This window comes from Sceloporus undulatus, chromosome 1, assembly GCF_019175285.1.
Source record: "Sceloporus undulatus isolate JIND9_A2432 ecotype Alabama chromosome 1, SceUnd_v1.1, whole genome shotgun sequence".
In the NCBI taxonomy this organism is placed as follows: domain Eukaryota; kingdom Metazoa; phylum Chordata; class Lepidosauria; order Squamata; family Phrynosomatidae; genus Sceloporus; species Sceloporus undulatus.
Window position 1 is genome coordinate 331878836 of NC_056522.1, and position 23143 is coordinate 331901978.

Below are 23143 nucleotides of genomic sequence, written 5' to 3' on the forward strand. Positions count from 1 at the left end.
GAAGTATTTAAATCTTCTTGAAATTTTGCCCACCTTTGCTGTAGCACCGTTTCACAGCAGTTTTCAGTTAGGGCTACCCACTTCTGTTCTGTTTCCTTTAGAGGCTTTGTAGAGGTGAGAGCTATTTTGAGGCTCACAGCTTCCTGTGTGAGTGCTGGAAATCATGGTCAATATGGCATCTAAAAATCTTTTCAGGCTTTTTTTTTGGGGGGGGGGCAATATGGATCCCTTTTTATGCCCGAAAGCCATTGTTGCTGTTTTATTGGAATTATGTCACCAGTGTAACAGTTTTAATATACTTTGGGTGCGTGGAGAAAGGCAGAGCTATACAGGGTTAGTTGGCTGTATCACTTGATGACCTGTTAGGGGTGCAACCCACACTGTGGCATGCTGAAAAGTTTAGCCACTGAAATGAGAGTCACTTCAGGAGGCATTTTCCAACAAGCTTTTAAATGGACTTTAGAAGTTTCAAAATGTTTTTGTTTACTTCCACAAGGCTTACCTGACTTGATTGTTTCATTTTACGTGTGCATGTCAGTTTGCTGAAACTTGTTAAGCTACTTTTTCTTTTTTAATTCTTCCTTCTTGTACCAAAGTCTTTCTCAACTACTTTTTAAACTAAGGTATACCTGTACTATTTTGATCATTCCCCAAACTATTACAGGTCATCTCTTCCTGCCATCAAGACAAATTCATCTACTGCTTAAAAGCCATTTCTTACTTTAAACTCTCTATAACAGAGGAAATTATTGTTGACTGTATGATCTGGTGTACAGCAATATAGGCATCAATACTGCACAAAGGAACACTTTACCCGTATCTTCTGCAGCTGGTCCCTTCGCCCTTTACTGAAGTCTAAAGTACTGTAGAGCCTGAAAAACCCACAAAAAAATATGGATGCCGGCCATGAAAGCCTTCAACTTCACATCTCAACTTCAGCCCTTAAGAGGTGGGTATTACCAATTCTATTTATACCCTTTTCAAAAAGTTGAGGGGGTGGAGGGATGGACACTTAATCTCTCCAAGAATTTTTGCTCAAAATGGCAGTGTCCTCCATAGCAATAACAACGGCAAGTACATTTCTATACCGCTTATCTAGCACTCCCTAAGCAGTTTACAATGTGTATGCTAATTGCCCCAACAAGCTCATTTCAGTGACCTATGGATGGCTGCAAGGGTGAGTGGACCCAGGAGCCCTGCAGGATCAAACTCACAACCTTGTGGCTGTGATTGACTATAGTACTGATATTTAACCACTGCACTACCGGGGCTCGCTATCTTTGCCATGACCAATTTAAGGAAACTAGAAGGTCACATCTAGTTTGAAAAAAGAACCCATGATCCTAAAAACAAGTCTGAAGTGAGGGGAAAATCACTGCAGACAAAACAGCTGGCTATTTTGTGGCAATAATTTTCTTGGGGGAGTTCAAGACGGCCTTGCACTTTATCTACCAGTTTTAGATACTTCCATTACACAATATTGCATAGGAAATACATTACTTTTAAGCATTTTATTTTTAAAGCTAGCACCAGAGTTGACTCCTCTTTTCCATCAGTTTCCATTCCACTAGTGGACAGAAAGCATTACAATCAAAAGAATAAAATACATAGTTAAAGAAATGGGCACATTTTTTCCTTATTCTAGCATTATTTGGCAGGAGACAAGAATGAAATTATTTTACTACACAAACCTTAAACCGAGTTTTATGCAATGGTTCCTTTGCGATTTGTGGAAGAATCTTTGACATAGCAGATCCCTCCACTAACAGGCGATGAGGGCATTTTCATGATTCCCTTCTTTCTCCACACCTTCCAGATTGCTCTGGTATATCTCCAAGCAGCAGACATGGTGGTGAGCTGGACAGATATGGTGGGAACTGGGAAAATCAATTCCTGTCTTTAATAAGATCTTCTGATGGATCAAAAGTCTTTTACCAATGGAATGGCACATTTAGATTCAATCTAATAGGTTTTACACATTTATTCAGGTACCTTCAGTAGAAGGGATACAATGGTTCAGAAACTAGAAATAAATAAGATCTTTTAAAAAACATACATGTATGCCTCTTTATCCACTTTAATACAATTTAAAAGAAAAACAAAGTTTATGTTTGGCAATATTTATTAAAGAGTCACATTTCATTAAGCATTAGATCGCAGCAGTCTGAAAAAGCTGCCAAAAACAAAGTTTGACTTAAGAAAAGGCTATTATGAAATTACTTCCAATAAAATTTAAAAACAAACAAACCACTCTGCCTTTTAGTTACTGAATGCTTTTAAACAGGGACAAACTCAAGAATCAGTAGAAGCTTTTAAAAAATCTTACGCAGATACACCTCTTAAAAGCCTCACTTTGATCTCAGTAGTCAACTGTGGCATATTCCCTTTTATTTACAATATAAATTTAATGCATCCCACTGCAAACAATGATGCTGCTTTTAAAAAACAAAGTTATATGCAATATATGGTTACATTATTCTGTCAAGGATACATTACTACCTTGTTGTTTTCTTCCTGTTTGTTCTGAGATACATTCTCTTTGCTAATCTAGATTTAAAACATGGAAACAGTTGCCACCCTTTATAAGAACGTCTTCCAAGATCCAGTAATGTGCTCAGTCAGTCACTGTGCTATTGTTTCAAGAAAAATCCATTCTTACTTTGTACTGTGCTGATTATCTCCAGAAATAATGGGGGCATTTGTAGGATTATTCATGGAATAAAAATTCCAGAACATGAAGTATATGATATGCGTGGATTCCATAAACTCTGTGCCAAAACTAGTCAGAAGCCAGCATTTTTTAATCATTAATTAGCAAACCTTATACTTAAAAGTATAACTTACTTAATCCAGCTTTCAGTGCAAAAGGTATACTAAATGATAATGAGTTCCATTTTCTTAAGGCTAAACAATCAAATACCATTTAGGCTGCTATCCTATAAAAACTTACCTGCAAGTGAATTTCATCAAAAACAATCAGGCTTGATTCTAATTTGAAAGCACTGGATAATTATTTATTTGGAAAAAAAACTGGCTTGCCACAGTGTTTCCTGTTTCAAAAATACTTATCATCAATAAAAGGGGAGTAATGTAGTGTTTTCTTGAAACAAGTTCTTATAATAGAGTGGTCCTGTCAGAAATTTTTGATATTACAAGCAACAGTTTATTTCAAATGTATAAAACTGTTTTGCTGAATTAAACCTTCATTTCCTAATGGAGTTGTCTGAGAATGAAATGACACTTTTAAAACTTTGCAACACAAAATATAACCAACAGTAACATACAGGTACACCATTTAGTATTTATTATATGCATTTTATATACATTTTTTTAAAGAACTGTACTTTTGCTATGTTGTACAATCTTAAAAATTTGCTGATTCATAGTTTGTAAAACAGAAAACTTACAAAACTCATCAAAACTCGCAAACTGATCAGAAAGTTTTGTGGAAGACTAGAAAAAATACTTTTATTGTCTTAATCATGCAGTTACATAAACGAAACCTTTTAGTTACACCATAAACTGAAGCACATCTGAAAAAAAAACAAATCAAAGCAGGGAATAACTATTCCAAACACAGCCAATTTCTGACTCTTGATTCAACTACTTTCTCATTCTATTTGAACCGCAAATAAAAAACATTTTCACTCCTTAAGTTCTGAAATGACTTTCTGGAATCAACTTAACTCCAGACATGTAACTGGAAAAAAGTCTGTCTGTAACTTTAAAAACTATTCCATGTCCCATTTTTAGTCTATTTTAGACTGTTCAAAGAGTGCTATAATAGATAGATATACAAGGGCCCCTTAACACGCTACATAAAAAGAATATAAAGTCCAACAAAAAGTGAAATAAATAATAGGCCATTAGCCAGATGGGTAATCCTTGATAAATAATCTCGTAAATACAGTAAGATGTACAAAATATCACATAGTGATAGGATGCCAAGATTAATTTTAAAAGTTCATTGGGAAGGCTGGGGGTGGTTAGTTCCTTTGCATTTCTTTTTTGCACTTCTCTACAGTCCTTTAGGACGCCAGTAATTCAAAGGTGATGAATTATCATCCTGAAAAAAGGACTAAACTGAACTTTGTTAGGCAACAAAAGGAACTGTGTGATTACAGGGCAGCGAGATCTTTGTGGTTAGGGTACTATAATGCAGAAAAAACATCATCCATACAATCTTGAGCACTGCTGTGACAGGCTAAATATATAAAAGACATATAAAAACTAGAATTTTATCCAAATATTTTGTGCAACTAATGCTAAATATTTTAAGTTAATTCCTTTTTCTTTAAAGCAAAATAAAAGCTGAAAAGGGGAATCTGTGGCATTTAACTGATAGACAAGAAGATACTAAGAGATGCAAAGAAACCTACTCTTGGAGCTCACTTACCCCCCCCCCCCCACAAGAGCACCACATTCCTAACCCTAAGGCAGCACACAGAGTCCAAAATAAAAGTCTTTAATAAGATCTGACTCCACGTTCGTTTAAAGACACATCTAAAGAACAGACAAACGCTCAGTTCATATCCAGTCAAGGCTACAAATACTGGTTTGCTTCCCCCCCAAAAAATACAGTAATTACAGTTAAATGAATCAGCCCAATGTTATTCATGAGATCGTGATTTGACCAATTTACACTGACCCACATACAGTCTCGGTTGAGGCTGGCCACATGTAGTGTCTCATCAGTAACCTTTTCCATAATGGCAGTGACACTTTCCCTCTCCTTGTCCAGGCAAGCCTGCTACACAGGACACAGGTTTGCTTTGTTATGTCACACAAATACTTTGGCAAGGGCATCGGCTCCTGCACTGGCGATATATGCTTTCGATGGATGAAAAGCTACATCATAAATTGATTCATCCAACTTTTTCCTATGGGCTGTTATTTCTTGCACACACGTTTTGCTGTCCAAATTCCATAATCTAATAGAACAGTCATGGCCTGAATGAAGTGAAAAACACAGTTAGACTTGCAGACTTAACAAAAACACATTACAACAAATTCTGTTGTTAATAAAAGTAGTTGTTAACTTACTTCCAGACATCAAGTAGATTCCATTAGGGTCCACAGCTAAACTTGTGACAGCATCCAAGTGAGCAACCATAGAATGGATCATTTTACCTAACAACAAATGCAGAAAATGTATCAACAATTCATATTTTTTACAGATGGGAGGGATTCAAAGCAATATTTGATGGGTATACTGTAAAAACCAAATAAACTTCCTTGATGGGTCACTCTAAGGACTGTCTACTCTAGCTTTCTGTTTTCCACAATAGCTTGCCATAAGTTCCATGAAGCCTACAAGCAGAGCAAAAATGTCTTGCTTTGTCCATTTGTCCTTAAATCAACAGCATTTAAAGAGTACTGTAAAGACCTAGCTCATTATATGGCTTTTGGGTTGTCTTTTTTGTTGTTGTTGTTGTTCTCTCATGTTTTTTTTGGATGCCTTGTTGAGACACCTACCAAGTTGACAGCTAGGAGTTCTAAACATGGCATTTGCAGAACACAAGTATGAAAAACAGTAACTATGTCAGTAACTCCTTGAAAACAAATTTCCAGACCATCCATGAAGGATGAGTGGGAAATTGGGGAGTGGGGAGCAAGATGACAGTAAAAGATTATGTAGGTAACAGACTGCTCCTAGCTTTAGTGCCAACCATGACTCCCAACTAATTCTTATTATGGCTTTGAAAAATTCCTCACATGGTAACCATCCTTTAGAGGAGGATTGGAAAATAAACATAGGCTGACCATTATTCCTCGGTCAATACGCTTCCTGATATGCATGGCGCTAATAAAATACTAGGCCAGTGAAATAGATGGAAGCATACAGAAACTGAGAAGTAGGGGAGGGGGAAGGCAGAAGTGAGATTTGAATATCATTCACAAAAAAGAAAACACAATGTTTGTAAAAGACAGAAGGGGAAGAGACCTGAAATAGGAGCTATGAAAAAAGCAAAGGAATAAGGGAAAATTCAAGAAAAGGGAAGGAAATGTGGGAAACCAAGAAAGCCCATGTTCATTTTCTTACCCGTTTTATTGTCGAAAAACTTGATGTGTCTATCTTCATGAGCTGTTATTGTTACAGGAAGAGTTGGATGACTTACTACCCTGTTGATGTGATTATTTACCTGTAAACCTGAAAATAAAATAAATGCAACAATGAGCTAAGGATGCACTCATACCACTAATAACAAGTTTCATCTTTAACGCTGAAAAATGACAGAATGATTACTGAACTACTAGTACAATATGGAATATCTGTATTATAACTACATACAGGAGCTTGGCCAAGGTCTGAACTAACTTTCAGCCCAAAACAAACTGGCTCATTTCAGGGATAATAGACAAATGTAACTCACTCTTATGAAAATGAGCATTAGCATACTTCACAGCAGGTTCTTGGGTTCTCATACTTCCCTTTCTTTGAGCACAAGGGGAAGAGAAAGGAATCTTCCAATTCTAGTTTCCAGGGGGACACGTAATTTAGATTGTGGCAAATGATGCTTTGATGTAAACTGAAATAGAAGCTTTCCATCTTTTCCCCTCAAGAGCAAAATATGAGGAAGATCAATGAGCCCAGGAATAAAACATGGTGTACCATTGTTTTAAATCATTATTACACGAACACAGATCTTCAATTGAAGCATACAGGCAAATAACTCCTTTGATTTATTATCGTTAAATATTGCTTTGTTCCAAGAATATTTTAGATACGTATAAGCCAGTGACGTACATGTGGTCAAGGAAAGAACAACATTGAGAAGTCGAAAGCTTTCATGGCCGGCATCCATAGTTTTTTGTGGGGTTTTCAGGCTATGTGGCTATGTTCTAGAAGAGTTTATTCCTGACATTTCGTCAGCATCTGTGGCTGGCATCTTAAGAGAAACAACACTGTCATGTCTAACAGCTTGAAGAAATGAAAGCCCCCCTTGAAGCCAAATTCTACATCTCTTCACTTGATGAAAATTGGGATAGGATCCAATGCAGGATTTCCACTAGCAGAACAGAGGAATTCAGTAAGGGGTCATCTTCTCATTCCACTGAAGTCCACTAATTGCCCCAAACATGCTCTGAAAAACTGGAAAACTCTCCAGAGCTGGTTTTCAGCTAACATCAATAACTGCAAGTGGGAGGTGGGGGAGGAAATGTTTCACGCAGGTGGTATAACAAAGTACAACAGTGTGAACCTGTCTACAAAAACACATAATTGATTTTATGTATAGTGTATCCTTTATCATGATTCATCTCACTGTAATTTTTTAATGGTTTGTTTTAATATTTCAGCTTTAGCACAAGGAATTCAAGCTGAGACAGAGATATTGTCAAGAACTCACAGTGAGTTCATATCTGAGCAAAAACTAAATTCAATACTCTCAGCTGAAACACTACATAGTACTGTGAAATATTTATATCTCATAATTCAAAGATTTTTAAAAAGCCATTTAAAGATAAATAAATTCTTTTACTTAGACTACAATTTGGTAACTTTACAAGTTGTTGGAAACTCTTTGTAAGATCATGTTCCAGCTCAAAGGTGGATCAAAAGCTGTAAAGAATAACTTAATCTTACCAGAATCAGTCTGTGAGGAAAGCATTACCAGTGACTGGGATGTTTCCAAATCATAAATGACAGTGTTGCCAGTGCTAAATGTTGTCACCATATGTGCTGGATCACAACCTATAAAGTCAACGGATGTAGGTATTCCATATTCTGGAGTAGACAGGAAAGAAATAACATGTGTTGTGTTCAGAGCATTCATTATTTCATCAAACCTTTAAATAACAAAAATTTATTTGCAGAAATAATCTGGAACAGGCTGGTGGAAATGACAAACACCACAATAACCTCACACCTGGAGTATGTAATGCATCTTCTGTGGGTGGTTTTTGGAGAAGGTTTGGAGTTGTAGAGCCAGTAGATAGATACTGCACCTATTATTTGAACTATACTGGCCGCCCATGTGCTTCTGAGTCTGTTTCAAGATTCTAATGTTGACCAACAAAGCACTAAAAGGCTTAGTGAACAAGTACTCCTCCCTGATATTGGCCAATGTTTGGAGAGTGATGACCAGAACAAAGTCCTTTATCAACTGGGGAGACTCCTCCTCATGTGCCACCTGTAGCCAAGATATAGTTGGATGGAGTGCATTCCCTCTGTGGCTGTGCCTTGGCCTGTAAAACATCTTCCTTTCCTTGTGAATATCATGGAATCCTCTCACTTACTGTTGTTTTTTAAACACATCACTGAAATGATTTCATTCTGGCAATCATTTGATCTCTTAAGTTGATTATTTACCTCAGCTTATCTGTCTATTTTTAAAACTGTTTTTATTGGGTAATACCTGTCCTTTGAATAAATCTTTCTAAAATCACTTCCTTAACTTTTATTTTGTAACTCACCCCTATTTCCGTTGTATGTGCAAATGCAGGGCACTTTTTCAGGCGGACTCCACAATCTAACACTGCCATCTGCTGAGCAAGATAGTAAGTGATTCTTGATCCCACTGTAAGCAAGACCCCAGACAGCATCTGTGTGAGCAATTAATGTGCCAGCTAGAACGTTTGGCTCTACAAAGAAAAATAATGTGAAAAGTCAGTCAGTCTTAAGCTTATTATTGCTCATAATAATTAGTATAAACTTAGCTACTGGCAAAAATGCTTCCATTATTTTCAATAAACTATCATTCAGTTTGTAGTGTGACAAACATTTTACCTGACTAAGATTAAACCAGGAGATTAAAAGTGCAGCTCATAGATCCATCCCATTACTCCCCCTAAATTATTTTTCTATTTTTTTCACTGAAAAAAATCTCCACTTTGCTGTATAAGAGGCTGTTTTGATACTCCACCCCCTCCAGATGTTTTAAATCAGGAGATGCCTTTAAATAATACGGAAGCAAAATAGCAGTAGTGTTCCAGTTCATCTTTTGAGTAAATAAATATTTCTTCTGAGACTAAAACAGGCCAGGAGGCATAGGCCCCATTCCCACTGGTCTATAAATCAAATCAAGAATTGGATTATAGGAACATCATTCCCATTTGAACTCGCGTTCAATCCTTGTTTAAGGAAAATCGTTCCCATTTGAATCCGCGGTTGATCCAACTTTGATCGATTTCTCTAGCTAAAACCCGAATCAGTGGTGGATAACTGACACCACTTTTCTAGCAATTTTTTTTGCAGCTGCCATGTTGGATGCGCGGCAAATTAACGGGAACTACAACAGTGTCCGAATCAGGGGAGGAGCAATGTTCAAGGGGCTGTCCCAGGGGTGTCACCAGCTTTGTTCTCTTTCCTGGCATTCCCAGCGCCATTTTCCCTTGTTCGCATAGCCTTTCCTCAGTGGTGTGTAAAACTTTTTTTTTAAAGAAGAAAGTTAAACTGGGTTTTTTGGAGAGGGAGGAAAAAAGAAAGGAAAGAGGAGAAGGGATATGGAGAAAGGGAGGCTGGCAAAAACTTTTTGTTAGCGGAAAGGGAAAAAAGAGAGAGAGAAAAACCCCAAAACCTTGAATGTAGCTCCTGCATCCAGCCTTGCTTCCTTTTTTCAGACAGAAAAGGGGTGGCTGGCTGCTGCATATTGGGATGGTTTGAAGAAGGGGGGATTAGATGTCACCGTAACGTCTAATCGCCTAAGTGCTTGATTGACAACTTAAAAAAAAACAGTTCCAGAAAGGCAATGGGAACGGGGAACAAAAAAGTCTGCTTCAAAATACAACTGAGAAATATCAATGGGAACGAGAACACGGGTCAAGAAAAACTGAGTCTGTTTTCTCCCTTTTTTTAATGGGAACGATGGACATGATTCAAATACGACTCGGGAACTCGTTCCGAGTCTGACCTGCAGCAAGATTTGTCGCTTTATTGCTCAGTGGGAATGGGGCCATAGTAAAATTATTTCCTCCCCATCCACAGGTGAACTGTCTAGATGGAAGAACATTACAACAAGCCAAGACAATGCTTACCATATGTATCATAAGGATCCACATTAGGACTAGGCATGTTCCACCACTGTATAGTTGCATCAATACCACCACTAAAACAATGTTCTCCATTAGAACTAATTGCCAAGGACAAAACAGGTCCACTGTTTTGAAACACAAAAGCAACACATTAAAATTTAGAGAAAGAAATCAAAAATTACAAGTTAACGTCAGGATAAATTATCAAAATTGCTATATATCTTTCTTAAAAACATAAAGAATACTTTTGAACTGGTGAACCTGTTTACTGTTTTACAATTAGTCTAACATGAAAATGGGACTTATGCAGCATTTAATATTTTTGATGTAAACCATTTTTTAAAAGTCCCTACCATGTTTATCCCTACATATAAGGATTTTGCTACAGTTGGTCCAACTTTCAGACAGGCATTAGGTTTTCTGTATAGAAAATATGATACAATTTTTACACAATAGTGTTGAAATAGTGTAAAAATTTTTGGAACATGACAGATTGAAGAGTTGATACTTATCATGAAGGCTCATTCTCGGTTGGCCCAGAGAAACAATCCACATGCTATTGGGTTGTTCCCTGTAGTCCAAAATTCTTTTCTGTTTTAATCATTGGCTCCTTCTCCCCTTGCATCAGTGTCATTATAAAATCTGCCTTAGACAACTAGATCTATTTGTGGCCCTGTTTACAATGCTATTTCTTTTCCTTTCTGCATTTTTATTTCACTTTATTTATCTCATTTTTTATACAGTCACAATCGGAATGGAGTGAATTGTTTGACTGGGTCATCCAAGAAGAAACTTCATGGTATGCAACAACTCCTCATTCTTTGGTAGCATGGAGGAGCAATCCACATACTATTTAGATAAACCCAGGCCTCCTCTAAACAAGTTGGCATGGCTGACTCCCACTACATTACTGATTTACAGGACTGTTTCCTAAATCAGAGCTGAAAGTATTAAACTGAAACATTCTGCAGTATCATGACTCTCCTTGAGCAAGTATGTGGGGAAATACTAAAATATATTAAAATACTTACATATGGGCTCTAAATGTGTAGATAGGTTCCACATCTAAAGAGGCACTCCTGAAAGAAAGACACCAAAAGCAATGTTTGAGCCCAATCTTCCTAAGCATTAAATGCTGGAGATTTCATAATATGAGGGACTTTAAAAGTATGTAAGCATATACTTGCTTTTTGGCAGGAACTGTTTTCTGCAAGTTCCAAAGTTTTAAAGTATGGTCCTCAGAGGCTGTAACCAGCACAGGCTCTACAGGATGAAAAGCTAATGCCCGCACTCCATCAAAATGGCTGCGTAGCGTATATTTAGGATTCCATGTTTTCCGAAAGGCATCTTTATTGGCTGGCAACTAAAATAAAGAGTGTATAATGTTAAAAATAAGTAAGAGAAACACAGCACTATATGCTTTCCCCCTTTGGCTCATTACTAGTATGTAACTGATACAAAGTACAATATTTTTTTTCTTTTCTTTTTTCTTCTTCTAAGGATATGAAATGCAATGAAAATTTTGGAGAATGTATGCCAAGTATTTTAACATTTAGTATTTACATTTCTGTACTGCTTAATAATGAACTCAACACTCTCTAAGCAGTTTACAATCTGTAAGCCAATTGCCCCCAACAAGCTGGGTACTCATTTTACTGACCTACGAAAAGATGGAAGGCTGAGTTAACCTTGGAACCCTGGGATTGAACTCACAAAGTTGTGGCTGCAGTACCAGCATTTAACCACTGCACCACCAGGGCTCCAGCAGGTATGCTTCTGTCATAAGAAATAACTCAGAAGATTTCCTGTGCTCAAGTAAAGTTTTCTGTTCTTAATGATCCTCCATAGTCAATTTTCTTTTCCCCTGAATTCTAGTGTTCAGTGAAAGTTTGGAATTAAAAATGTCTGAAGTATGTAGCTCCAGATGTTGTTGGACTGCATTTCCCATTAACCCTTGACAGGAGAGCCAAAGATGACAGTTGATGGGAGTTGTGGTCCAACGTCTGAAAATTACAGCATCTACCATTGCACATCACAATACGCTAATCCCTAAACCATCTTTCTGTTAAATCATATTAGTCTCTGTAATTATTTATTTTTAAAATATTCTCATTAAAAATCCCTTTTCAAAAATATTTTATAATGAAGTTAATAAAGTTCTTTAAAAAAACAACAACAACAACAACAACAGTGAACTGCTTCCAAAACTGCCCTTCTACAAACAGGAAGGACATCTTCCATTTACAAAAAGGGCTTTCAATCCAATAGTGGCTGCCATTGGAAAAAATCGAAGAGGAAGCAACGCTAGCAGTCCCTTGCAAAACTGTTTTTGATACAGGTTTTCAGGAAGCATAGGAAATTGGAGTGGGAATTGGCTGGGTGGGGAGACTTTCTCTGCTGGTTTCACCAGTAGGAAAAGCCTGCAAACAGAATTGCTCTTTGTAAGTCAGGATCCAACTAAACATTTTGCATATAAGTGTTTGCATACTAAATACAACCCATTTCTCATACATTTTTGATTCTCTTAAGACCTTAAGAGCTACATTTTGGGGGTCAGCACTGGCAAAAACAGCAGTGAGAACAGGATTCCATTGTCATAACTGCATCTGACAATGCAGGATCTTGGCCCTTTTCTTGTTTCACATATTATTAATTCAGCATTTATTACTGGAAACACAGGCATAAATGGACTCTTATTGAAATATCAGTGCGCTACACAAACAGGACTTTCTTTCTCTCTCCCTGCAGCTCAGCACATGACCTGAAAGCCTGCTCTAGAGGATTTCTCAACCCTTCCAATCAATTTCTGTGGGGATGTAGAAAGGATCCCACTCCCCCTGGTTATGGTGAACCGAACCAGTCCTGCTGAATCCTGGCCACATTTTTAATAATTATAATCCATAATATACATATGGTGCACAGCTAAACATGTGGAGCATTCTAAAGTTGTACTATTGTTAGATTAAAATAAAAGTTCACTTACATCATAACTATAGTCTGCGTCATTAGCTACAGTTAAGTCTGCAAGATCCCCGAGGCCCAGTACACTTAACAATACGTCATCTGAACCCATAATAAATGACTTGCCCCCTCCAGATGGAAACGTAATTGGCTCAGCTATAAAAACAAACAAAACAAAAGCTTAAGTTTAAGAGATGAAAATCAGGTTTAAAAAAATATCACTAGGAATTGAAGCTGAATGAGGCATAAAATATTATTCAACAAGAGGTAAATGTTTGCATAACAGCTGCCTAATGTTCAATATAATATAGCAGTGCCTTTTATATTTGTTGCTGCCAAACTTCAGATTCTGAGAAACTGGGGATGACAAGAACTGTTATCCAAAGTATCTCAATGGGAAAATCGCTCTGATGTCTTGAATTTTTCATTTACCTGGCCAGAAATCTATGTTTGCTATGAGCATTTCATTATTAAGGATTGGAAGCAAAAATAATTAGGCATCTACGGAATTTCAATTTTACTTAGACCCACTTACCTTTTCTGGAGTGTAACCCTCCTCTCCTTTTTCTATTTGTTTTATGGAAAACATTAAAATGTGGCTGAAATCCATCTTCACCGGAGACCACCCTTTATAAACATAGACTTTGCTCTTCTCCCACTGCTTCCCTTAACCAATTCCAGAGGCTCCTGCAATCCCACAGAACTAATTTTAAGAGGACATAGGGGATGTGGGGAAGGTTATTACTCCCTCACTATTCTACTTATGAAATCCATTCTATTTGCAGGATGACTAACTGCATACTACACTCAGTATATTACACTTATCAAAACGCTGCCTTACAGAAGAATATATTGATCAGCCTCACACCTGGTTCTAATGGGAGAAAAACAATGGGTTAGATCCATGCTCCTTGAGCCAAACTCTGCTCATGCTTTCTACTTCTTGAAAAACTGATCTGGAGGGTTGGGAAATCAATAGTTTGCCCTAAAACCCTCTTCCTCTGTACATAATACCACAGGAACAAACTTATTAGTACACAAGCTCAAGTTAGAACAACTTAAAAAATACACATATAGCCCAAGTAATTTTCATTGTGATTACGTAACTAATTTTTAGTGAAAATAGATAGAATATGAAAAAATATGCTTAGTCGCTTACATTTTCTAAATGTAATAAAATCTATTTCCTAGTACTGGCATTCTTGCAGAAACAAAAAAATCAGATAAACATTAGGAAATCCAACACACACTCTACATATGGAGGAAAAAAATTAAACAAAAAAGAAGAAGAAAAAACCAACAAAACAAACAACACGTACCTATCCTTGCCTTTAATAGGCTATATAACTAATATTGAGAAATAAATGTAAACTGCTATTTTCAACAAAAAAAAATTCTAACATGAGATGTCTGAACCCTGCCTTCTAGTGAAAGAATAAAATTATACATCAATTCCTTGTATGCACCAGATCCATCTAGCGGCAATAAAATACTGGATTTTATGTAAACAAAAAATCATGACATCCCTTCCCACCCACCTCAGTAAAATAAGTCCTTAAAAACCTTTAAAGCTGGGGGAGAAGACCTTTGAAGGTAATTCTGTATGTATTCAAGACAATACTAGTAACATTTGACTCCCGGGTTTTGGAGCCTGAGTCTGTGTACAACTCTCATTAAGAATAATAAAGAATTAAAGACAAAGTATGGCAAAAGCACATATAGACAAAGGTTGAAAAGTTTCTATGACTATCTTCATTTCATAAATTTAATTTCAAATTCCATACCTTGCCACTTAAACAGCATATACAGTAACAGTTTTTGCATGGCTGCCCATAAATCTTGTAGGGCAAAAAAGGGTGGTTGTTGTTTTGTTTTGTTGTGGTTTTTTTTTTTCACTTTTAAGATAGATTTCTTTTTAGGACAGGACTTCTTTTGTTTTGGGGGAAATTTTAATATATTTTGGATTAATTTTCAACAATGGTGACCATGAATGCATTGCTTAGCAATAAAGGATCTCTCCCACCCCCAATTGGAAGAGACTATTTTAATATGAATCTACAGCTATTAAAGTGTGATATATAAACTTTTGTTCAGATTGTGAGAAGAACACAAACTAACAGTGATACAGTAAATACTGTCCAAGGACAGTTTAAAAAAAAACCTTCTCAACATTTTATGATGAATAGAACTTAAAACAGAAGGGTGGAGTTCACCACCAGAAAACTGTGCCTAAAATTACTCTGCATGGTTACAGTAAGTTCTATATTATTATACGCATAATTTATAAACACAGATCTGGGTACTAGCTTCTGGTCATACAAGAAAAAAGCTGCAGAATGTTCAGTGGCAATCTTCTTCAGAGCCAATTTGTAACAATGGTACAGTATCTTAATGTTATGTTACCATCTGGTTCAGAGGGATTCAGCAATTGCGGTTTTAAAATAAAACCTTCTAAAAAGAAAGTAAGTAGGTGAATTTATTGTACCTTCCTCTGCTCTTGCACCTTCATGATCAGTCATTCTAGATGAGGGTGACCTAGACTGATTAATGACTCCTGAAGGGATGTGGGGTAGCTCATCATCGCCCAGATCAGCTATCATGTCGTGCAGTTTTGTTCTGTTGACCCCTGTAAATTAATGTCAGCAGCACAGATTCATTTGATTGCTACCGCCTGACCTGATAGCCATTTACATGCCTAGTTTGCTAATCAATCTTGATTTCATGTGATTTCATTAAGACATATGTTCGAGTAGACGCTCTCGCTCGCCACAAAATTGTGTTGGAAAATGAATTATAATGTATCTGCATGTTTAAAAAGGATTCTGTGACTTGCTTTTTTCTTTGTGTAATTGGTGTATATTATGCTTATAGCAGATAAGGAAATACTTAAATGTTTGAATTTCCCTAGAAAAACTTCAAGAATGGAATGCTGGAACAAATGCATATTTATCTTTAAAATCCAGTATTTATCATTAAAAGCTAACATAGTTAAGAGGGCACAAATGCTGCTTATCAAAGAGAGCCTTTTTTAAAAAAATGAATGAATTACGAGAACAGAAGGCAACAAACTCTTTAACTTTCCCCTTTTTAAAAATGATTGGTCAATTTAACAATATTCATCTATGTGCAGTTAAGCAAAATTCTTCCAGATAATTTCTTATCTGGAACACTGAAGTGAAATTAGTAGGCAAAACACAGATATAGTGAACATATGCAACTTTTAAAACTTAATATTCTGTTATTCTTTTTTAAAAAAATGAAATGAAAATTGTTTAAAATAAACTGCAACCACAGATCCAAAATTGGAGAGGTGAGGATGAATCTTTAATCTCTGCCTATTTTCTGCCAATAGGGTTACCAGCAAGCACTCTCCCTACTTTACTGGCCATGTAACCACTAAGTGATTATTACAGGAAGCAAGATGACTTCTCCAAGTAAACTAATCCTGTTATGCTTTCACTTTAAGAGCCCCACAAACCAAGCTTACAAAAAAGAAAGAAAGAAAACATGAAATCTTGATATTAGAAGAAATGCAGCTACCCTGTACAAAAAGAAAACAAAAACAGCTTCCTTTTCCTGACACCAGTCCCCCGAAAAAGTGTTGTATGTATGTAGGCTTGCCATTTCACGCTGGGTGGGCGGGACTTTCCCGCCCCTGGGGGGGCGTGCCCGGTCCCGTCCCGACCCCGACCCCGCCCCGGTGGCTGCCCAACTCTGAGCTCCCAGGGCTGCTGCCTACCTTCTATAGAGTGCTGCCTGTGAAGCATCCCTGGAGCAACAGCAGCAGGAGGACTGAAACCAGCAGGGGCGGGGTCTGCTGCCTGCCCTGCCTCTATTGGCCAGCCCTCTGCTTCCTTATTTGGGCAACATCTGAGCAGGGAGGAATTTACACTCAGGCAAGCTGCTTCCCCTTTCGCTTTCTCCCCTCCTCTTTTATTATTGTTCCGTTTTTTTCTTCTCCTCCTCTTCCCCCCTCTCCTCCTCCTCCTCTTTTTCTTTCTCTTCTTCTCAAGCCCCCTCCTCTTCTTCTCAGGGGTCCAGGCTTCTCAGGCTTTGCCCCCATTAGAAAAGAAAAAAGGCTTTGGATCTGTCCCTAATCCCTCCTAAGTTGAGACATACCTGGGAAAAAGAGGGGGCGAGGGGTTTGGGGAGGGTTGGAGGGAGCAAGGAAAAGGAGGAAGGGGGGAATTGCTAAGAAGGCTTGGGAGTGGGAAATGTAGTTTTCAATGGCACAAGGGGCTGCCTGTGATCTTGCAAATGCTATGCCTGCTTGGAAGTGGGAAATGTAGTTTTCAAAGGCACAAAGGACTGACTGTGATCTTGCAAATGCTATGCCTGCTTGGAAGTGGGAAATATAGTTTTCAAAGGCACAAAGGACTGCCTGTGATCTTGCAAATGCTATGCTTGCTTGGAAGTGGGAAATGTAGTTTTCAAAGGCACAAAGGACTGCCTGTGATCGTGCAAATGCTATGCCTGCTTGGGAGTGGGAAATGTTCTTGTAGAATTGGGGGGGGGGGTGTTTGGCCAGAAAGAGAAGTACATTTCAGCCTTCTGTCTAGGAATAATGCCAAAATGTCCTCCATTTTGAGCATGCCTAAGAAACATGCATTTATATTAACATTTTTTAAAAAGTATCAATTTTTCCATGTGTCCTCCATTTTTTATAAAACGTGTCCTACATTTGAAAATGTGGCCCTACATTTGTCCTACATTTGTCCCAGTTTGGAGGTCCTGCCTTATGGCAACCCTATATGTATGCATACCGAAAAAACCACACTCATCAAAAAGCATTTAATGTCCATACAAAGCTAACACCCATAAACAAATACTAGCATGGGACACCTCTGCTTAAAGGGAACAATAAACAATTTGGTAAAATTATATTCCACACCACCTCAAGCAAGTCACACTCGATTCACTGGACCAGATCAGTAATATTCTAGCAGGACAATACGGTGGGCCCCTGGTATCTGCAGGGGTTTGGTTCCAGGGCCCCTGGTGGATTCCAAAACCCATGCATGCTCAAGTCCCATTAAATACAGCGACAGAGTAAAATGGTGTATATTATATAAAATGGCAAAATCAAGGTTTGATTTTTGGAATATAATATTTTCAAACCTTGCATATTTGAATCCTTAGATAAGACGGGCTGAATGTATATGGAGATTGTTTGTTGTTGATACTGATGAATGGAAGACCTATATGCAAGAGACCTCCAAAAGTCCTAGTCATCAATAACCCTGCCCAGGTCTTGCAAACTCAGGGCTATGGCTTCCATAATAGAGAAGCCATAGCCCTGAGTTTGAAATTTATATATATTTAGAGACAATCTGTCTGTAATGTGTCCTTCCTCTTTTCAAACTGCTTTTCACTTTACCAAGCATTATCGTCTTTGTCCATGAGTCATGTCACCTTATGACAATCTGTTGGTCATTCTGCCTTCTAGTCGACATTCAGACTACAGTCGGCCCTTCTTATACACGGATTTTTAATACACAGATTCAAGCACACGCAGTTTGAAAATGTTCAAAAAAAGTATAAATTTCAAATATCAAACCTTGATTTTCCATTTTTATAAGGGACACCATTTTGCTTTCTCATTATATTTAATGGGACTTGAGTGTCCACGGATTTTGTTATCCATGGGGGATCTTGGAACCAAACCCCTGCGGATAACAAGGGTCCACTGTATATCAAAAAGCACTTAATGTCTATACAAAGCTAACACCAATAAACAAATGCTAGTTTAGAACACCTAAAGGATGATAAAATGTAAAAGAGAATTATAATACTTTATGTCCCAAATTCAGAGACTGTGAGGTGAAGCAGATGGACCCAAGGCCATTCCGGCCATGATCAGCTCGAGACCGTGGCAACTGCATGACTTGCTCCCGAAGCAGGCCACCGCCACAGTCCCCAATGGGCCGCCAGCAAGAGCAGATTTTTCTTGCTCCTTTTTGTGCTGGTTTTTGCCGCCTCAGCACAGCATTGGAGCAGCTTCCTGCCGGTTTGAGGGCTTATGTTATCTAAACACCACACCCCAAAAGTGGCCAGAAGCCACTTTATTTGAACTGTCTGTTTCAGGCCTAAGTGAAACTTAGATCAAGAGCTGTAGAGGGCTCACTAGCACAGGAGTATTGAATTCAATTCATACTCCTTTGCCATATTATATTTAATAGTAAGTCTGTGCTGTGGTCTTCTGCCAAACTTAGGCAGCCTCAATCTAACCTAAAGCATGCAGTACCTACACTGCTCCCTCGGGTTACGAAATTAATTCGTTCCGCGGCCGCTTTCGTAACCCGAAAAGCCTTCGTAAGCCGAATTGCCATAGGCGCTAATGGGGAAAAGCCGCGATTCCGTGCGAAAAAGCCGAAAAAAGCACCAAAATTTTTTTCGTAACCCGAAAAACATTCGTAACCCGGAACAATTATTTCCTATGGGATTTTTTCGTATCCCGGAAATTTCGTAACCTGGGTATTTCGTATCCCGAGGTACCACTGTAGTTAAGTTAGAAGGCTGATCCAAAAGTTTGCAGAATAACAAAGACTGGAATTTTTATCAGAATATTTCTTGTGTTTCTGCATTGGCAACAAATGAAAAGGAGCTCTGTTTGCTGCTGTTATATTGATGTGGCCTGACTTCAAGGTAAGTCCATTAAAACTGTTCATCAGACACTGGCACAGGGGAGGAAATTGCAAGTTCATTTTTTCAAAAATAAAGGATTTTTTAAAGTTACAGGACTGCCTTCTGATGTAAGCAAGTGACATCCATCCACAGCTAGCAACCAGTCCTTAATGTATCTTGGAAAACTCATCCTCACCAACCTTTATTTTGTTAAACATTATAGGTCATTTTTAAGCTTTTCCAAAATTATTCCAAGTCTATTGCACCAAAAATACATAAAAAGCCATAAAAATGGGTTTCATTTTGCTCAGTAAATTTATCTGACCATTAATGGATGTGAATTAATAGTGATAGAACCCATATGGCATTGCCTGGGATACAGGTAGAAACATAAATTACTGAATTGCTTGATAACAGCTCTGCAGCTGCCACAGTTCTCAAATGAGACCAGAAGTCCTTTGTTTAGTGATGATACACTCCTTATTGGAAATGTGATCTATCTGTATAGTCTCCTAAATTCAGCTGAGAGGTTCTCAGTCTTGTTCTTTCAAATTTTGCGTATCCAGCTTCCACAAGCTTCAGAAAGCATTGGCCAATCCAAGCAGTGAATCTTAGAGCTGAAAGTCAAAACATCTGGAAGGGCAAAGACTGATGAAATTGCTCTGAACAATTGTTAAGAGTGTGACTGAACTGCTTCTACAAGACAATTTACTGGTTTTAATTAGAAGGCTTTAATTACAATTTATTTGCTTAAATCTCATGAAAATAAATATATATGTATGTAAGGGCTCTCCCAAACATGAAGGCTTTCCACTGACGTTGGAAGTCATCACTATTTTAGGTAAGGTAGGCTTTACTTTAATAAATCAGATATGTTATGTAAACAATTTTGCTGTGGAAAAAGGCTTTTTTACATACAGTTTTCGCAGATGGAATTAATTCAAGCACTAACACAAAAAACTGCCTGTAACATCCAGCTGTTTCAACTGAAAAGTAAATAAATCTATGGGAATGCTACCTTAAAATTTTTTGTTGTCTGAACAATATGAATAATTTCTACATTTTCTTCCACAGATTATTGACTTGTGTGTGTTAGTGTGTGTGCACTCACACCCTTCCAAATCACCGGTCAACTTATGGTGACCCCATGAATTTCATAGGGTTTTCTTAGGCATGGGATACTCACAGTTGGTTTTTCCAGTTCCTTCCTCTGAAATATAGCCTACAGCACCTCGTATTCACTGGTGGTCCCCCAGCCAATCAGGGCTGACCCTGTTTAGCTTCCAAGATCAGATGGGATCTGGTGTCTTTAGGGTATTTGCCTTTACCAAAGATTATTCAGTACCCATCAATATTTTATTCTATTTATTTTAAAACATTAAATATATTAGTATTTTGTGGGGGTTTCGGGCTATGAGACCATGTTCTAGAAGAGTTTATTCCTGACATTTCGCCAGCAGCTGTGCCTGGCATCTGGTGAAAAGTCAGGAATAAATTCTTCTAGAGCACAGCCTCACAGACTTAGCCCCCCAAAAACACAAAAAACTATGGATGCTGGCCGTGAAAGCCTTTGACTTCACATTAAACATACTTGTAAAACCCTAGTAACTGAATGAAAATAGCAGTTTTGGAAGGACAGCTACAGATATTGTAGCTCCAACAACTTTACAGCAGACGTCTATGGCTGAAGCTACATGTGGGATTAAAAGTATTTTCTGAGGAGCAAGGAAAGAATCATTCAGAAGAAGGCAATTAGTACTGGGTTAAGGCAATGGTGCAGAGAACATGCAAAACCATTTTTTAAATATAAAAAAATATCATGCACAAATAAATGTATGTTAAGAATTTGCCTACAAAGCCAAACCAGCATTAAATCCTTTACTAAAACAGTGCAACAACAACAACAAAAATCCTTTTATGAGAGGATATCATTTCCAAGGGTTCCTTACTTGAAACTAAAACTCTTTAGTGGGACTTATTTCTGAACAAAAATAGTTGAATCATATACACTGGTATATAGAAAAACTGTATGGACCTAGACATTAATTCCACATTGCCATAAGTGACTATAAGCCATCTCAAGCTAAATTCAGCATTTGAGCTGATACAACCCCCAAGCTCTCACATCATCCTTGCCTCTCTGCAGCTTCCACAACTAAGACAGCTGCTTTGAAGGCAACAATCTTAAAGCTTTACATATGGATGAAAGTGTTTCTGGCTGGCCCTGCTGCATTTTCCTCTCTTTCATTTGAATAATAAGCATCCACTCCAGTCTTGTGCCACTTTGCATGTTAAGAGTAACAGTTTAACATAGAAAGTGGAAGAAACACTATTGCTGTTGAGCCTCATGAATTCTGCCTGCTGAAAGAATTCACATAACATTACATCAGCATGCTTAGCTTGATGGATATGTACTTTTAAAGCCAGGCTTCAGTTCAAAGTCAGATTTGCTAGGTCGCTTAGGTCATTCCCCAGTGATAACTTGTTTTTCCTTAAATTCACCATGGACTCCAAAGAAAGGTTTGGACTCATCATGGTGGCTCTCCAGATGTAACAAAGATGACTCCCTGATTCTGTCAAAATTCCAGACAAAGTGATACTAAGCCTCAGGTTTCCTCTCACTTCTCTAACGTTCAGCACAAAATGAGAGAAAAGACACTAGCTCTTCTACAAGACTCCCTCAAATGCCAGAATACTTGGGAAAGAAGTTGTGTCTTACTTCACTTTATGCAGTTTTTGCAGACAGAAAAAACGGTAGACATGGGAAATGAAACTTGCTCCATGCTCTTGGACATATGGAAAGGATGAGGGAAATACGTTGATATTGACAAACTACAATAGCTGGCTAGTAAGCCAAGCCAAAGTGTGTGGAGACACATATTATAAACATTCAGCATTGATGAAAAATTGTTATTTTTATTTACTTCTTTTTAAAAAGTCAGAAAATTACTAATGTTTGGGAAACGTTGAAGTCAGAAGCAATACTATTAATTTATATTTGGATCAGAGTTCAAGTCATCATTGCCTTTATAAATTATTTGTAGATGATACTGAAGCAGTATAATATGTCCATCTTCTGCCTCCAGGCCAAGATTCAAATTAAAAATTTCAGTTTTGATATGTTCACTTGCATATTGATCAGATGGAAAGTTAAAGTTGGTTGCCGCAAAACAGCCTAGTATTAAAATGGAGGGGAGTAAAGAGAACTCATTTTAAAAAAGAACTGTTCTCCACATAATTCAGAGTTGTGTCAAGATTCAGAATCTGCACTTACTCTTTACCCCTTTCTTGCCCTTTCGTTCCTTCTTGTATTGTTCCTTCAGTTTAGTTATTAGTCCCTGGTCTACATCCCAAACCTCAGCAGTTGGGGACAGGTCATCTTTGTCTACATGCAGCATATTATTGAAAGAGAAATAAATCAGCAATTGGCAATGCAAGCTGTTTGTGAATGTTACAGGTTAATAATCAATAAATAGTGTTACTCAATTATACCTCAGTATTTTAAAGGTGCAGTTCGCTACTGTTTTGGAAAGTGCTTCAATTTTGGTTGTATGGCTTTTCACACAGTAACATTAAGTAATTTCTT

General features: G+C 37.7%; 1 protein-coding gene across 5 annotated transcripts in view; it reads right to left on the reverse strand.

Moving 5' to 3' along the window:
* Positions 1–3281: 3281 nt before the first annotated feature.
* The window catches only part of STRN3 (striatin 3), a 61558-nt gene continuing 41696 nt past the window's right edge, over positions 3282–23143 (reverse strand). For 2 of the 5 annotated variants that reach the window (XM_042461513.1, XM_042461503.1), the window contains exons 8-18: positions 22832–22942; positions 15419–15559; positions 12956–13089; positions 11160–11335; positions 11004–11051; positions 9976–10097; positions 8416–8583; positions 7586–7726; positions 6044–6151; positions 5044–5130; positions 3282–4950 (exon numbers count right to left, since the gene is read on the reverse strand). In XM_042461513.1, coding sequence (XP_042317447.1) covers positions 4781–4950; positions 5044–5130; positions 6044–6151; positions 7586–7726; positions 8416–8583; positions 9976–10097; positions 11004–11051; positions 11160–11335; positions 12956–13089; positions 15419–15559; positions 22832–22942 — 1406 coding nt within the window. In that variant the 3' untranslated portion in view covers positions 3282–4780. The remainder of the gene's footprint in view (positions 4951–5043; positions 5131–6043; positions 6152–7585; positions 7727–8415; positions 8584–9975; positions 10098–11003; positions 11052–11159; positions 11336–12955; positions 13090–15418; positions 15560–22831; positions 22943–23143) is intronic. The other 3 variants (XM_042461522.1, XM_042461530.1, XM_042461536.1) reach the window with 3 other exon arrangements.